The sequence below is a fragment of the Orbicella franksi genome, chromosome 7 (assembly GCF_964199315.1).
Source record: "Orbicella franksi chromosome 7, jaOrbFran1.1, whole genome shotgun sequence".
Taxonomy (NCBI): Eukaryota; Metazoa; Cnidaria; class Anthozoa; order Scleractinia; family Merulinidae; genus Orbicella; species Orbicella franksi.
In genome coordinates, this window is record NC_138151.1 from 23,484,025 (window position 1) to 23,500,737 (window position 16,713).

The following is a 16,713-nucleotide window of genomic DNA, read 5'->3' on the forward strand; positions in this document are numbered from 1 at the left end:
ATTTTATGGCTGTATTGCAACAAATTAATTTTGTAATGGAAGTATAAATGTAATTTTAAAATGGCAATAACAGGCCATAGTTTTGTAGAGCTTGCTTGTCGGGACGCAAACATGCATAAATTAAAGCTCAACTCGGCCCGTTGTTTGCATTAAGTTTTGTGATGGAAGACGGATTAAAATCAGAAATCCCAACGAGATTTTTCATTTCATCTTCAGAGGGATATATTATCTAGAGAATCGATAAAAAATCAGCCTGAATAATTGGTTGGACCCACAGAATTTTGCAGTTTTTTTCTAACGCAATTTTTAAGCGACTGTTTTGGCTAGTTTAGAGTTTACGAGATTTAAACTCCGTTTATTAAACAACTATCATAAGAAAACAACTTTTGACGTGAAATTTACAAAATAATAAATATTTGAATGGCACTGGCAAAAAAATCAGTGCGGTTCAACTGCTCGAACTCGCGATTTCCTTTTTTCATACTTCGCCAGCTGAAGTTGGACATTTTGATCCTAGGATATTAGTCACTTCATTTAGTGTGAACTTCCAGGCGTCATTTCTTCCCAGATAAAGCCCCCATGACCTCCATATTGCAGGTATTGCTTTTTCTATAGAACCTCAACCTGCAAAATGTTTTTGAAGAAAATTGGAAAAAAATTATTTTTGCCATCCGCCGCAAAAAGGCTTTTTTTCTCGATTTTTACGTTCAAGCTCTCTTAAATTATGATAGTTGTCATTTAAGCTTGATGACCAATGCATTAGAATAGTTGGGTTTGTCATGGGAATGCAAATGGTAACTTGCTTGGCAGCAATAATGACTACTGTATATATAGAGACCCAAGATCTGCATACAGACCGAATGATTTATTTTTTTTTTCCACGATGAAACTGGTTTCTATGACATGCTTTGTTTTCTGGCCTTAAGTTTTTTTGATTCTGTTCTTTCCTGTCTTTTAGATAAACCTGACGATGTTCATTTAACCACAAATACAACAAACAAAGTTTGTGCCGGAATCATTATAAACTTCACATGCAGCGCTGAAGCTAACCCAGCAGTCCATACTTTTTTGCTATATGAAAATGATACTGTGATTCACAATATGGGATTGGGAACAGTGATAAAGACAATGGAAAATGCTGGCCAGTTTGTATTTAGATGTGAGGCCAATAATTCTGTCCAAGATAGTGGAAGAAGCAGTGACACCATCTTGACTGTTCTTGGTGAGCTCGCATAACTAATTTAGGTGGCAAATGTTGTCATGAATTCAAGCTACGAGAGCACTATTTTGATTAACCAGAGTGCTAGTCAGGGTGCTACTCAGGCTAGCTGGAGTGTTACTTAGGCAAACGGAGCTCTATTAAGAGTCTGTGTAATTGGAGTGTTATTTAGACTCGCCATAGAAAAGCTCCTCTTACGTTAATTTCCTTTGCGTCTTCACCCATAACGTCATTTATCATTTTACTAACAACCATCAGAAGAACCAGCTGATAGCTCAGCTCTGGTTTTGGCAACGTGAAATGAATAGAGCATTGTTTTCATTTATCGTGAGAGGATATTTCCCTCTCGCTCTCCCCTCCGAATAATGTCAGGATACCTATTACATGTACGTATAACCCTAGTACTGCAGTAAGAGCGTTCTGCCGAGGTAAAGCATATTGCCCAATAACACAGCGTGAATAATCTGATAAGGCCAAACCCGTCCTGATCATTTCCAGACTTTGAAATATATTTTACAGGCTAGGCATAATTGAGTTTTATTGATTTTCTATCACAAAAAGCAAAGGCAAGCAGACTAGTTTTGTTTTCTACTAGACATTTGTTGCTACATCACAGGCTGCAATGTATCTGCGTAGTCGCTGAACAGACATGAATAGATTTATAACAATTACCTCTCCATCCTGAAACGGCCTAATTGTCAGAGCATTGAACTTGGGATCTGAAGGTCGAGAGTGTGAGCTTTGCTATATCCTTGTGTTTTGATCTCCAGTTGAAGACGAAACTCACAAAGGTGCAGCTTTGTTCCAAAATCAGCTGGAACTCAGTGTTGACGTTCTAATTTGGGGACATTTTCCACTTTAATTTCCTTGCATAACTTTAAAGAAAAGTAACATGTTACATCAATTCATTTTTACAGCTCCTGCAGCCACTGCCAAAAGGGCAGAAAATAAAACCGCCGTGGAAGGGACCGATGTTGAAGTGTACTGCAATGTAACTGGTATTCCTGATCCAACCGTTATCTGGAGGAACGTCAAAAGTGGTGAAATTATTGAGGGAAATCTGTTGAACATCACCAACATAACTAGAGCTCAAGCTGGAGAATACAAGTGCACTGCAAACAACACTTGTGGAGTGGACTCTACAATGGTCAGCATTGATGTGCAGTGTAAGAAAATAACTATTGCATTGTTTATGTTTTTGTATAGATGTGATCTCACGGTCATACTACTATTAAACCTAAGTTTGCATAAAAATGTTTCAAGATTAACTTATAAGCGAGAGTGAAAAGGTTTATTAGTTGAAAGGCATTGTTACCTGCTATTGAAGTATTAAGAAGGTAAGAGTGTTCTTTTCTGACATACTCACTGTACAGCCATCTGGTGTTTGGATCCAGAAAAAAAATAAGTGTTTATTCCAGCTTGTTATTAAGGGATATGGCATGATGCTCCAAGTACAACTCCGTAATCCGGGATCTCTTCAGCCGCCCTTGAATGAATTTTTAATCTTTCGATGATTATCATTATGTTGACCACTAATCTGACATAACAAATTCCTTATTGTACCTGCTCTAATGAAATGGTCTTCATGAACGAATAGATAATATTCGTATTCTCGGTATTGGATTGGAACTAGCTTGCCATGAAGGCTAATGCGGGGGAATATCATTAGAAAAGATTAATGTCATTTGAATTTTGAAAAGACTCCACGTATCATCCTCAGTTACAAGCTGGTTCCCGTCCATTACCAAGAATACGAACATTGTCTACTGATTCCCGTTTACATTTGGTCGGCTTTGGAGCACCTCGCAATCTAAAGCTTCCTAACACACGTTTTACTCCAGCATTATTGTTTTTTTTTCTTTTTTTGAGACAGGTTTAGTGTGACAATGACAATAGACCTCTTTAGACTGTTACGTCATAGGGTGAACACGTGACTTACATTGGGTAAACAAACATTCGTGTTTGCAAAGGAATTGCAGCGAGAGACCGTGGAGTTAGGATACGTTCTCTTCTTTCGACGTAATTTCGCTTGTTTTCGTTCAAAATGGTGCACTACTGTTGTGCTTATGATTGCTACAACAACTCAACTATGGAACAGCTATCTTGGCATGGATTCCCAGAGGACAAGAAACTCCTCAAGGTGAACACATGTAACCTGATCGCTCGATCGCGTAAATTTGTGTTACATGTGGACCTGTAATTTAATCTGTTTACCTTGTAGGTTTGGATCTCTAGGATAAAAAGGGACACGAAGAAAGATTTTGCGGTCACGAAATATTCAAAACTTTGTTCAGTTCACTTCCGAGAGGAAGATTTCGTAAACCCTCACGCTAATAAAAGGTATCTGAGAGCCGGCGCTTGTCCATCAATTTTTAGCTGGACTAAACAAACACCTGAGCGATCATTACCAGAAAAACGAAGAAAGATCGAGGAGGTGAATCTTTTGCTAGAATCGGAATTAACGGAAACGGCATCCGAGGGTGAAGGAGAATACGACGAAACTGGTAGGGAGAACTTTGTCTCGCGTTCCATTCAATCAAACATTGAGATACCTTGCGAGCATAGGTTCTGGGTGAGTGTTTTGAGAGATCTAGTGCACAGAAGAGGTAATGAAAAGAAATATTTTAGCCATTTAACCGGGTTTTCCAGTTATGAAAAGTTTCGAAGGGTACTTGAGTTTGTTCTCCCTGGTGGTCATCGAAAGCACATCACATACTGGAACACGAAGGCGAGCAAAGAGCGCAAAATTGATACGTCGTTGTTATTCGACTCTGATCAAGAATCACAAAGTGATGATGATGGGAGCTCGGAACCAGAAGCTGATCCTGGTTCTTCAAGAGATCATGTTCTATCTGTGGAAGACGAGTTTTTACTAGTTATGATGAAGCTTCGTTTAGGCCTAACCAATCTTGACTTAGCAATGAGATTTAATGTCGCAGAAGCAACAATATCAAATACATTTATTACATGGTTAAATCTGTTGTTTATACAACTTGGCACCCTGAAGATCTGGCCTCACAGGAACGTCATCCTAGAAAACATGCCCAAAAAGTTCAAGGAAGATTATCCCAATAACATTATTATAATTGACTGCACTGAATTAAAAATTCAGTGTCCATCCTCCCTTGTTATTCAGTCCCAGAGTTATTCAAACTATAAATCTACAAATACATTGAAATCCCTGGTAGGAGTCGATTCCATGGGAGGCTTTATGTTTGTCTCACAGCTATACACAGGGTCCATATCCGACAAACAGATAGTTTTTAGGAGCGGATTTCTCGATTTACTGTCAAGAAAAAAGGAAGTATCAGAAATCTTGGAAGGTGACAGCATAATGGCTGACAAGGGGTTTGACATAGGAGGAGACTTACAGAAAATCGGACTTCAACTTAACATTCCTCCATTTTTAAAAGAAAAACCTCAATTTAATGAAAATGAAGTCATAAGAACACAAACAATAGCTAAACACAGGATTCATGTTGAAAGAGCCATTGGGAAGGTCAGGCGTTTTCTTATTTTCAACAGTAGACTCCCAATCAGCTCACTGGGAACCATAAATCAACTTTGGACAGTGTGCTGTTTGCTCTCAAACTTTATGGATCCTATTTTAGCTGAGGAAGTCAGACTAACTTAAAAATCAAGATCTACTTGCAAAACAAAACAGTGACAGAAACGTGAGATACATTAAATACCCTGTACCTAATGCTACCAGGGAAAGTTAAGTAATGCACTTGTTTGCAACAATAACAAATACACTTGTTTTCCTTGCTTTTCCATTCAAAGGAGCCTCAATTGGTGCATTAATGTTGATGCAGTATTAACAGTTACTACTCTCAATGGGCTACACTGTAGGTGTGGCAAAGTGACTGTTCACATGGATTAACAGATGTTGCCCTCTCTTTGCTCAAGAATAGAATGCAATGCTTAAAATAAAACATGGTTAATTTAGGTAACAGTGTATTGTTCCAATAGGTAGGATCAAAGTTAATACGTTGTACAAAAAGACTACGTGATCCTGATAGATATATTACAAAGTCACACCAAGGTAAGCCACTAAGGGCAAGTTGTCCCTGGATTTGTGCATAATAACCCTGTTTATCATCAGTTCTAAGCTTTGGGACTCCATCAACCATACTGCAGGGGAAGTTTCTATCCTCGCATGCTGCTTCCATGGTGTGATTCCTCCAAGTGTAGGGACACTTGATTTCTAGTAATCCGAAGGGATGGTCAGAAGTTGGGTCAAACACCTTACCATCTGGGGTAGCACCAAGGTAGGGGTGGGTGGGGTTAACAACAAGACCACTGTCATATACTGTAAAGTTCTTATCCAAGTGTTTCTGCATTTTTCTTGCATAGTGAGATCTAACTACTTTTTCATTTTGCTTTCCATGACGAATTGATGCTACATTTGAAAGGTCCTTTGCTTCAAAAATACTTTTAAGAAATGGCTCTGTAGGCTCTTTTTTTCTATGAAGTACTTTCCCAAAATTTGAAGCCGTTAGTCGAAGTTTACATTCTTCAAACCATGTGGGCTCCTGAGCTTGACTAACAGTGCTGATCTGAAGGTCCCAAGCTCGTTCAATGTTTATGCTAATGCTTTGCAAAATTGGATCCGACATTGTATGTGTAAAGCTACTGGGAGGAATAAATGGCTGACTGCATGCACTAGAAATTGGAATCTTGGGAAAAACCAAAACCCCCTGTGGTTGCTGATCCCTTGGAAGTGTTACACAATTGTTTGGTTTATAAAAAGCAAAGGTTGTATTGGTTTCCTTTAAATCAGTCAGTTGATACCCTAAAGTTGAACCAAGAGGGACATTCCCAAAAACAGTATGTGTAGCTGTTGAACATTCCTGATCACTGATCAGGTATGAAAAAGGGGAATGTTTTTCTTCGTTTGAAAGGTAATGACACATTTCCATCACATTTTGCTGCTTCCACCCATTTAACTTGAGATGTTTACCCCTTGCATCATAAAGTTTACAAGTTACTGGAGCCAGTTTTCGCTTGCCACCTTGGTCAGACGAGGCTTTGACAAAGGTACATTTCATTACTGGTTCTGGTTCAATACTGGCACCTCGTGGTTTGTGCCACTGCTGCAGCACACTTGTACAAGTTTGATCTGCTGGGATCTCTGTGATCCCCAACATACTCCAATGATTTAGCAGGTACAACAAAGCAAAAACATGGTTACAGTGGCCTCCAACCCTGCAATTAAGTTATTTGTATTTTGTCACATTGCAACTCATCAATACAATACATTTACATACACATGGAAATATGACTAAAATTTAACTCTCTATTAGTAATTGCACACTGTAAACAATGCAAAAATATTGATTTCCATACGTTATTGAAACGTGATTGTATATGTTGCAGGTTAAATTGGTTCTCGGGTTACATCTGTTTCCAACCTAAGCTGATTTGTTTCAACCTGAACATAATTTATAAACAATTTATTGGACTTCAAAATAATTCAGATTATTGCTAAAATTGCTATCTACAGGTTAAAGCAGATTAATGTAGGTTGGAAACAGATTTTACCAAAAAAAAAACATTTCACCTGCTAACATGCACACTGACCATTGGATTTAATGAAAGCATAATTAGAGCTTTCAAAATCTGGATAAAATTTAATGAAAATTTTACCGCGTCCAAAACAAAACACAAATCTTTGTATTTTTGATAAAAAAAATTACGGCAGGTTCAAAAAGCCCAGTTAACTATCGTCGGTTTTAAATCGACGAAACACTTTTCGGCTTAGTATTCGATGTGTACGTGTGACCTGTAATCCTGACCTGTGGAATGTGACCTAAACTCACGGCCTACACCAGCGTGATAATTATATTGTAGTTGTGGTGGAACTTCGAGTTATATTTACCCCGCTTTGCATGAGCATTCTGCCTCTTCCACATTTCCTTTATCTTCTCTGTCTGCAGCAATCTTCAATTTTACGGTATGAGGAGCTTCGCTCTTCTTCTGGCTTCGGAAACAACGGCCTTTGACATAACAAGTCCTCGATCGACTGTCTTCTTCTTTCACGAATACATCATGAATGTAATTTTCTGTAAAGAATTTATAACCTTTTTCTCCAATTTCTTTTTTTCCACATCCTTTTAGATTAGATTTCGCAACGATTTTGTCCATGCTACAACAGAAAGTTCATTAGCGCCCGCCATCTTGAATGTTTTGTTTACCCAATGTAGACCACGTGACCGCGAAGCTAAAGAGGTCTATTGTGATGGAAAACTCAAAGTATTCCAGTGTGATTTTACAACAAGGATCGTGTATAGGAACAGAATATCTGCATCAGTTGCAAGCATGTTTGTGACATGAGAATTGCACTTTAGCTAACAGTAGTTACAGCTCTGACATCAAAGGCCTTATTCTGCTTTTCTCTTTGTTTGGTCCCTTCAGATCCCCCAACGGCTACCAAGGAAGAAGGTCACATTATTGATGTGTCTGAAGGAGATTCAGCATCAATTTCTTGCTCAGTACTTGGAAACCCTCATCCCACCATAACTTGGTACGATGGAAATGAGACTTCGCCGAACACTTTGATAAATACCAACAACACTCTGAAGTTTCCTGAGATTGTGTTAGATGATAGTGGATGGTATACCTGTTTTGCCGAAAACTATTTAGGAAACGTTACTGTCACGGTCCAGTTACGTGTTGGTAGGTTGAATTGTTTTGTTTGCTAAATAAGGTACTTTACAAGACTAATCACGCATTATAGCTGTTATTGCAATATAAAGCAGTCACGGCACTCATTCTTAAAATTGTAAGAGATAATTTTATAGAAGGTCTCAGTTTCCCACAAACTTTACTATATATGTTAGTGCACTCTGCAAATTAACCTTATCATTTTGCATCAATTCACTGCATTTCTAACTTGAGGAAGGTTTTTATCTAATCAAAATTATCATATGGCATATTCAAAGCGGTTGTTCTATTCAGAAGTCATCACCCATATTATAAAGAAGAACATCCGCCTTTTTTCTTGAGAAATGGAAATCCCTCAATTAAAAAATGCAACGAGCTTAGATTTCTGAACAAATTACCAATGAGAATGTTTGGTAGTTCCGCATGAAAAATGTGTTATTTTTCCAATCTCAGAAAAGTCTGTAGAAACTACAGTAACCACCTTGCCAAAGCCAACGACTAAAGGTGAGGGTTTTGTTTTTGTGTTTATTATTGGAGTGCTCTTAGTTGATGGCAACTGTGATTGTGGACCTGAAGCATTTTATTAAAGCCTGCCCAGAAAGTGTTGTGTAGGTGTTTATTATTCTAGGAAGCTAGACAAAAAGCATACCAACGAAAAGGGGTGCAGCTTTCACCACGAGTGAAAGTCGCAAACTGGTTCTGATTAGCTAAGAAACAACGGAAACCAGCGAGAGACAATCAGATTAGAGTTGTGTCTACGAGAACATACTGGTGCAAAAATTGGAGATAAGATGCTAAGACGAAAATAGCCGGAATTTTCAGAAAACAACTATTTGGTTTTCGTAGTGAAACAAAAATAGTTAATACAGGAACTCAAGATAGTTTTTTAAAAAAATAACACACATTTGCGAGTTGACCACATTCGGGAAACTTCAATGACGTTCTCAGAAAAATTTGTAATTAAAGCTCCCCTAAGCGACACCGACCACTTTAGGGATTTTTTAAATTGGGATTTTTGTGAAAAAACTGAATGAAAAAAAGAAAATATTATTGTGGCTAAATCCAGACATTTTGGGTTCAAATTCCGTATATGAGAACACCCATATCATGTTCAACTCAAGATTTGGAATCTTAAAGGGCCTCGTTGTATTGTCTGCATGAACATGCAAATCTCTTTTGCATGATTAGACTGGTCAACTTATTTGCACGTTGGACACGTTCAATACTCAGACATATTTCGCTTGTGCAAGATTATTAGCACGATGGCTGAAGTGGGCTGTACTGTGTGATTCAAGTCAGCCCATATTGTAGCTTTATCTCTGTGGTTAGAGAGTTGAGGTTACCATCTTTGCAGTAGCTACGTTTCATACTTTGCATATCTCCCCATTACCTGGTGATATTTTGTGTCAGATGTATTTAGTTTCTATTCAAGTTGTAGAGAGCACCATTTCCGCCACGGCGATCATAGATAAGAGCTGTGATGAACGATTAGACGTTGAGAAAAAGTTTCCCAGTTTGGTAAGTTATTTTATTTTTCATGTCGCAGACAATCTATTAACGCATAAAATAGCTTAAACTGACGTGTGTTACGCCTTCTTTTGAAAGTCTTTGGAGCAGAAGAATCATCCGCATTAAGTTGCTTCAGTTAATTTTATCTACTGATGCCGCGGATATGATTTGCCCGCTACACATGTTTTTATTTCTACATTGTTACAAAGGGATAATACATACAGGAACCACTAATATTACCAGCGACACCTAAGAAGCAATTTGAACAAAGATACCGCAATGACAGGCTCAGAATGCCAGCGGAATCCTCTTTCATGTGCATAATTTGTAGTGCACTTTTGTTCTGTGAGCATTGCTCTCTGATAACTTAATAGTTCATTTTTCATCCATCATCAAATATTGATGATTGGACTGTTTCAAAATATGTATTTGCAAACCTGTTTAGCCTGGGCTGTTGGGGGGGGGGGGGGGGGGAGGCGGAGGGGAAACAACTATAATAACTTGTATAACTTAAACAAAATAATGCTAGAGTGGTCAAACAAAGTAGAGTGGTTAGAAATCAATTTTGGAACTGTCCTGACATTTCCGATAATTTTGTGAAAGAATTTAGGAGTGATTGGCACGTGACTTTACATGCCATGTACGTTTGATTAATATTACATCCCTTCCCCCACCACCCGGACTAAATATGGTGAAGGTTTGGTGGGTTAAGTGGTTGGTATTTTGGTTGGTTTTATGGATATCCTGAGTGACATTTTGAAAAAGCTGAAATTGCACGAGCCGCTTCATCGAGTGCAATTTCAGTTTCAGAACTCACAAGTGCAAATTAATTCCAAATTGAACGAGAAAAATCGTATGATTACTTATTAAAAATATAAGCATGAAAAAATTCGCGTGGAGGAAGTGCCGGAAGATCTTTCTTGAAGCCACTTTTTCTCATTCGAGAAAACTTTTTTTAAGGTTTCCCCACAAAATTGCACTTGTGTTACACTTAAACTGCACTGTTCTCAACCAATCAGAATGGAGTAATTTTTCGTGTACTTTATTAATTATGTCATGTTATGTTTTTTTGTGTGTCACATTATATTTTGCCGCACTTTTTATGCATTTTTCAAAACTATGCCTGAAGTCCTGCATCAGTCTGACCCAAGGCAGTTTTAACACTGACAAATAAAAAATGGACTCTTTTCTCACTTTAAGTTCTTTGCTTTAGGAAGCTAGAAAGATCATGGTGCCGCAAAATCTTTGAACGCACGCATTTATGTACTCATACTAAGTGTTAAAGGATAACGCAATGGAATATTGAAATGAAATTTTAACTTATCAACTTTTGCATGTAATGTTACGCGCGTGGAAACTTTCTATGCTGTCAGTAGATGGTTTGAGTGAGTTAACATTTTTCTTTTCAGGCTTGTGAGCGTGTCAGACACTTGGGTTGTTTATCCGCCCAAGCTGTAGCTAGTAGGTATGATAAATCTTTTTTCATTCTGTTTGTGTTTTGTGAACGTAATTATGATGTATACGAGGCGTTGGTTATTAAGGGACCGAACAAGGAAGATGGTAATGCTGTGACGTTTGGGACGGTAAACTAGATCATATTTTCTAGCCCTTGTTTAGCTACTCGGGTTAATAGTGTATGTTTTACACCTAGAGCTGCACTCACATGGCGAGCTTAGCAATATACTGCATCGCCTTCTGTTGCTATAAGTAAATGCAATTCAGGTGAAGGTGTGAAGGAACAAACTAGTGAAACAGGTGACAAAAAAAGGTGTCATACTTTGACGTTCACTAGGAAATGCCTGAATTATTTACTTGCTAGCGCTGTTTTTGTGTGTTTATCAAAGTTTTATAGGTCTACAGGTACAAAAAAGTAATCATCTTTCTTACTATCGCATCAGTTTATTTCTGCACTCCTCTCTAAAAAACAGGTAGCAGACAAAAATGGTGTCTGAAAAGGCTAGCTCGGAAGGGATATTTGGTTTCGGGAACAAGTCCTTCAATACTTTTCGAAAACATAAATATATATAAAATAAACTAATTTAGCCCCGCTCTTGTTGCTCTTAAACCGTTTAACAAATTTATCAATTATTATCACCGTAATTTAGCCCCGGTAGAAGCTCAGGAAGTTATCATTCCTGTTTTGTCATAGGTTTTTCACAGTGCAATGAGATCTTTTTGTTTTAAGGTGTGGCAGCGTTATCGTAGATTTTGAGATGAAATTTAACCGAAGTGCAGTCGTTAGTGAGGTGTTGAATGTTCTGAAGACAGCCGCAGAAGAAGATAATTTTGATGGATTCAAAGTCGATCCCAATTCTATTGAACAAGTTTCTCCTGCACCAACGGACACTTCAAGCACTAAAGGTGAAACATTTTGTTCTTATTTTTATGGCAGCTCAAGATAATTTAAATGTATAAAAAACCGCGAAATAATGCGCTGCAACTGGTTGTTCATTCCCGATATTTTCGCGATTCATCTCCGAGAAAAAAACATAGCTTTCCATTTTCGTAATGTTTCAAAAGCGGGAATATTTCAAGTATTCTGCTTGCAAGCCTTATGATAACCAACCTGCACTACTCTCTTAAACCTCCAAGGTCCCTGCTGCGTTACTCTTACACTAACAGCGGTAAGATCTAGGCCAACTACAATGGCTTCAATTGGCTGGAATTGGATTGGTCATGCATGGCCTCTAATTCAATGCCTTCTATCAGTATGTTACAGCACCTGTAAGAGCTGCAATTTTAAAATTTAACATGAGTTTTATAGGCAACAGTGACGGTAGAGCTCGTGAATTGTAACAAGACTTAAACTTTCCAGGTCAGTTTGGAATGTGCGTCAAAACCAACGTGCAAACCAAGTCGATCGCCTGATGTTACGCAGAGGCGGATCCAGAATTTGGCTGGCAACTTGGGACTGCAGAATCAATGGGGCATGGTCCCAAAGTGGTGCATTTTGAGAATTGGAACCTAATCTAAAAGTGATACACCAGAAATACTAGCAGTACCACAAAGTAGAAATTACAAATTACAATGAGGTTCCTCTCCTGAGTATTTTGCTTCTTTAACAGGGAGGTGGCCACCCAATAAATCCCCCTAAATCCGCCCGTGTTTTTAATTTGTGCTTGGGAAGTATTATAAATCAGTGTAGTATTCTTTTTCCATATAGACGCATGAAGGTATTGTATATTCGAGAAATTCTCTTGCTCTAAGTGGATAAATGAAATGACCTATTTGTATGCCTGTTGCCAATAAGATCGATCAACATTAAGGAAACCAATTAAACTGGGCGGTTTTCATTTTTCTGTCATAGTTGCGGGAGACTGCAAGTGTTCGTGCAATGACGTCATCTGGGCAGCTGTAATTGGATTTCTTGTGTTTATAATCATTTGCCTGATTCTTTGCATCGTTTGGCTACACAGGAAAGGTAAAACCGTCATATATTTTAGAGTGTATTTTTTCCCTCCTCCGCCGTTATGTCTCATTGCTAGTACATGTATACTGTGTCCACTATGAAGCTTGATTAACTACTTTTTTGTTTCTTAGGCACTGCTGGAAAAAAGAGGTAGGTTGCTTTTCACTTGTGGGATAAAAAATGGCTCACCGCAGATCAATAATGCCAAAAGCATCTCATCAAGTTGTTCAAGATTTCTTGCATGTTATATTTGCCTTGTCAGCTTTTATAGTAGTTGTTCCTTTGATTATTTATGATGCAATACATCAAACACGAAAGGCTGTATTTGACCACATTTCCAAACACTGAGAAAAGAGGAGTCGAATGCCAATTTTCCGTATGACATGTTTAAATTTTCAAGTTTTTAAATATATTTCTTTTTTCGTATTTCAGGCGCTATAAAGAAGAGATAGGTGTTTATGACGTAAGTCTTTGTTATCGGTTTTTTACTGAAAGCAATAAAGCAGTTCTACGGCGTAATTTTTGATTGTCAAAAGGTGGGTTCAGTTTCGTTTGTCGTATTAAGTTAATGTTCTTTTTGGGCACTATTGGAGTGCCGTTGCCAGGCAATAGTGCTTGTAAGGATGCAAATCGCGGCCTCCATGAAAATTTTCCACGCGGAAGAAACTCCATGGTTTGAGTTCTGCAGAACAACATTGCCAGTGGCTGTTTATTGGTGTGCATTTGTTGATTTCTTTAGAAAGGCAGCCACAGGAAATTGACATTGGTTCAGGACCAGTTTTGAGGGATTAGGGGACATAATTATTTTAAGGAAGGAAGGGAACCTAAGGAAGGGGGCTATAGATAATTTTACAAACAGTTTGTTTAACCTCGCTATACAAACTGAAACAAACGTGTTTGTCATGGGGATCAATATACCTTAACTCATCAAGCCCTTCTGTGTCTCAGGGAGTGATAAAGATAACACAAACGCTTTGATGTGTGTCCTGAAGAGCGGGCTGGGGGAGGAGTGAGGGAGAAAATGAATGGTAGACAGCAGTTATGAGTGGTTTCACTGGAATTATAAGTGTGTTTTAGAGGGAAAAAAATTTAAAAAAAGCCAAATTTTCAAGGTTTGCAGTGCTCCTTTCTTTTAAACTTCCTTGTCTATTTTCGGTTTATTATTTCTACTGTGTTGGTTTGATATCTTACAAAACCCTTTTCTCGAGCGTTCTTTTGACTTAATACCCCAGATAAAATTTTTAAATATCGCGAGAAAGAGCCCTTAATAGATGCTGTGGAAAGCGCTTGTATATCTCTTACATATTTTTACAGAATGAAATGGCATTGGACGATCTCCAAACAAGTAGTCCTAATCCTGGTAACTCCACCCAGCTTCGCTCAGAATACATGGACCTATCAAAAGCAACTACAGCCAACGACGAAACACAACGTGTTGCTCAAAGTGCCGAGTACGCGCCTCTTCATCCAACAACACGTTCTTGGGAAGTTGAAAAGCAACACGTGACTATAGAAAAGATAATTGGTAAAGGTGCTTTTGGTCAGGTTGCCAAGGGAACGGCAACAGGACTTCGAGGCAGGCCTGGAAAGACGACAGTTGCTGTCAAAATGCTTAAATGTAAGTCTTTGTTCTTTTTTTCTGCTAGGTATTGTTAGGGTTCATTAACTAGTTTTTAAACTCGTGGATACGCGAAGCGTAGAAACGTGTTTGTTGCGGGGACTCCGATATGCAGATGTGTCACTCACTCACTCACTCACTCACTCACTCAGGTGTAGACACTGCTCGTAATTAGTCGGCCCGAACGAGAGCGCCCGAGTCCGACGCCATGTTGGAATAGTAACCGCGCCCGACGCCATATTGGAATAGTAACCGAGCCCGACGCCATATTGGAATAGTCACTGTGCAGTCAGTGCGAACCTACTACTCAATGCGTGCATCGTGCCAGCCCGAATATTGATGATTTTGTAGCTTTCACACGAAGTGTAAAAAATTGAAGTGGAGTTGACTTCGAATGTTCGAATTAGTATTATGACCAATTTGAAGGCTGAATTTCAGGAGCATTTGAGTCGTCCTGGCGTTCAAAATGACTAGGAGATGTGCATTTGTTTGCTGGAAAGTGACCTGAGAAGCTAATGTGGTAAGCTTTGATGAGAATATGTCTTATTCCTCGACCTCAATGAGCTTATATGAGCGAAACGAACAACTTTTAATGAACGAAACGGCTATTGAATGCAAGACAAACATCGGCACCATTGTATAATATTGTAATTTCATTTTTATAATTTACTAACATCTAAACCTGAGGCCGGCCGAAATATTGTTTTAACTCTACGACGTTGTGTCAGCCTTGTAGTAGTGACGTATTATCGTTTTACTTTTCAAGTTTGGCTAATTAGATCTCCTGTGAGATCCAACGTTCAATCAAGCAGGACCTTCGTTCACCGCTTTGCAGTTTAAGAGTCAATGTCAGTAATTTTCAACTGGGGCCGTGCAATAGCGAAAAAACGAAAAATCTGAAAAAAATCTCAAGATAGCCCTTGGTGAACTACTTCTGAAAATATATATTTTACCTCGATCCGATAAATATTTTGGACGTACGGAGATAAACTTGGTTTCGCAGTTCTAAGACCAGATTTTAGGCGTCTGATACCGAACACCGCTGAGACCTCCTTTGAAAATCAAAACACCTCTTCCACGAAACAGCAAGTAACTTATCAAATAAAGCAGACGAAAATACACATTTTGAGTGGCTATTTTCTCAGTTTAAATTAAAACTGAATTTTTGGCAAATTTTCCAGTATTTACAATAATTGGAGTGATTTTTCGCTCCACAAAATTCACAAAATTAAGGGCCTAAAATCATTGACTGGTACCTCGCCTTGTAAATCGAGACTTATTTCACGTGAAAAAGCACTATTTCTTCTTGCAAAATCCCTTTTCAAAACCATGGGCTACCTAAAATAAAATTTTTGAGGTCGAAAAATACACGCAGTACTTTCGTGAAATTTGAGCTCTTTGATAATGGCATACCAATGCCGAAAGGTCACACAAACATAACGATAATATATTTTCGAAACTCAGCACTTCAATAATATTTGCTGTCACTCACAAACTAATGTTTACAAGACTATTTTACGTGATTTGCCATCTCTTTTGAGGAAAAATTAAAGAATTTGGATGTTTATTTAGATCTCGAGTTCCTAAGTGTACACGGGTCACGTCATGCTTGTCAAGGGTTGAAGGTGAGGCACTCGTTATCAAATCAAATTAGAACATTTTCCAGACAGAAATTGCTCACTAACACATACAGTAGTAACTTGAAATGGATGGCTCTTCATACCTTTCGACGGACTTTCTGGACATTGAAGAAATCCTGGACTTACAATTCGTAAACCACACCTCCGACGAATTCAAAGCAACGGATGACAGTTGATTGCGTTACAATTCACAAGGAGACCGCTGATCAAAAAGAACTATATGGTCGATCAAGCCAAGGAAATTAAAGAAATATTTTGAATAAATATAAATTTTGACACGAGCCGCTATCACTCTAAAAGGTGCATCAAGACGACGTTACTGTTGTAGTTATTATTAATTTTTCGAGAAAAAAACTGTAGGTTTGGCGCGGGTGGGCGGAAACGAAACATTTCCTTATATGGTGACAAAGATAATCCTTCACCGTGCAAACTTGGGGATAGAACATCATCTCATTAGTTTAGATATTTACTGGATTAAATGCACTCTCATTTTGAACCCCTTTTACTTTACCTTATTGGGATTATGATATCGAAAAATACCCGCGTCACTGTGAATTCAGAGTGCTACAGAGTCGTCTGTTACGCTGTGTTTGCTGTTGTTGTTGTTCTGAATTCGTATTGGACTTTCAACAAGCGAAATATTGGGGTATCG

The 16,713-nt window shown here is 38.4% G+C and overlaps 4 protein-coding genes across 9 annotated transcripts in view; 3 read left to right on the forward strand and 1 right to left on the reverse strand.

Annotated features, from left to right (window-relative positions):
- Nucleotides 1-16,713, forward strand: part of LOC145492241 (uncharacterized) — a 629,788-nt gene that overhangs the window by 433,842 nt on the left and 179,233 nt on the right. The window lies entirely within an intron of this gene.
- The window catches only part of LOC145492269 (fibroblast growth factor receptor-like), a 113,430-nt gene that overhangs the window by 34,461 nt on the left and 62,256 nt on the right, over nucleotides 1-16,713 (forward strand). Inside the window, exons 5-11 of one of the 2 annotated variants that reach the window (XM_081471666.1) lie at nucleotides 959-1,222; nucleotides 2,137-2,385; nucleotides 7,637-7,897; nucleotides 8,339-8,389; nucleotides 9,306-9,403; nucleotides 10,804-10,859; nucleotides 11,580-11,755. In XM_081471666.1, the coding sequence (XP_081327792.1) occupies nucleotides 959-1,222; nucleotides 2,137-2,385; nucleotides 7,637-7,897; nucleotides 8,339-8,389; nucleotides 9,306-9,403; nucleotides 10,804-10,859; nucleotides 11,580-11,755 (1,155 nt within the window). The remainder of the gene's footprint in view (nucleotides 1-958; nucleotides 1,223-2,136; nucleotides 2,386-7,636; nucleotides 7,898-8,338; nucleotides 8,390-9,305; nucleotides 9,404-10,803; nucleotides 10,860-11,579; nucleotides 11,756-16,713) is intronic. The other variant, XM_081471667.1, reaches the window with a different exon arrangement.
- LOC145492500 (uncharacterized) lies at nucleotides 3,801-4,857 on the forward strand (the record flags this gene model as incomplete). Its single annotated transcript, XM_081471958.1, has 1 exon — nucleotides 3,801-4,857. A coding segment is annotated over one exon (1,053 nt), but the record flags the coding sequence as incomplete, so codon positions are not given.
- Nucleotides 5,053-6,392, reverse strand: LOC145492355 (uncharacterized). The gene has a single exon (XM_081471795.1). The coding sequence runs from the start codon at nucleotides 6,367-6,369 to the stop codon at nucleotides 5,053-5,055; it is 1,317 nt and encodes a 438-aa protein (XP_081327921.1). The 5' UTR covers nucleotides 6,370-6,392.

What these genes read in the sequence shown, in the direction of transcription:
- LOC145492355 (XM_081471795.1), bottom strand. Translation starts at nt 6,369, where the DNA reads ATGTTGGGGATCACAGAGATCCCAGCAGATCAAACTTGTACAAGTGTG.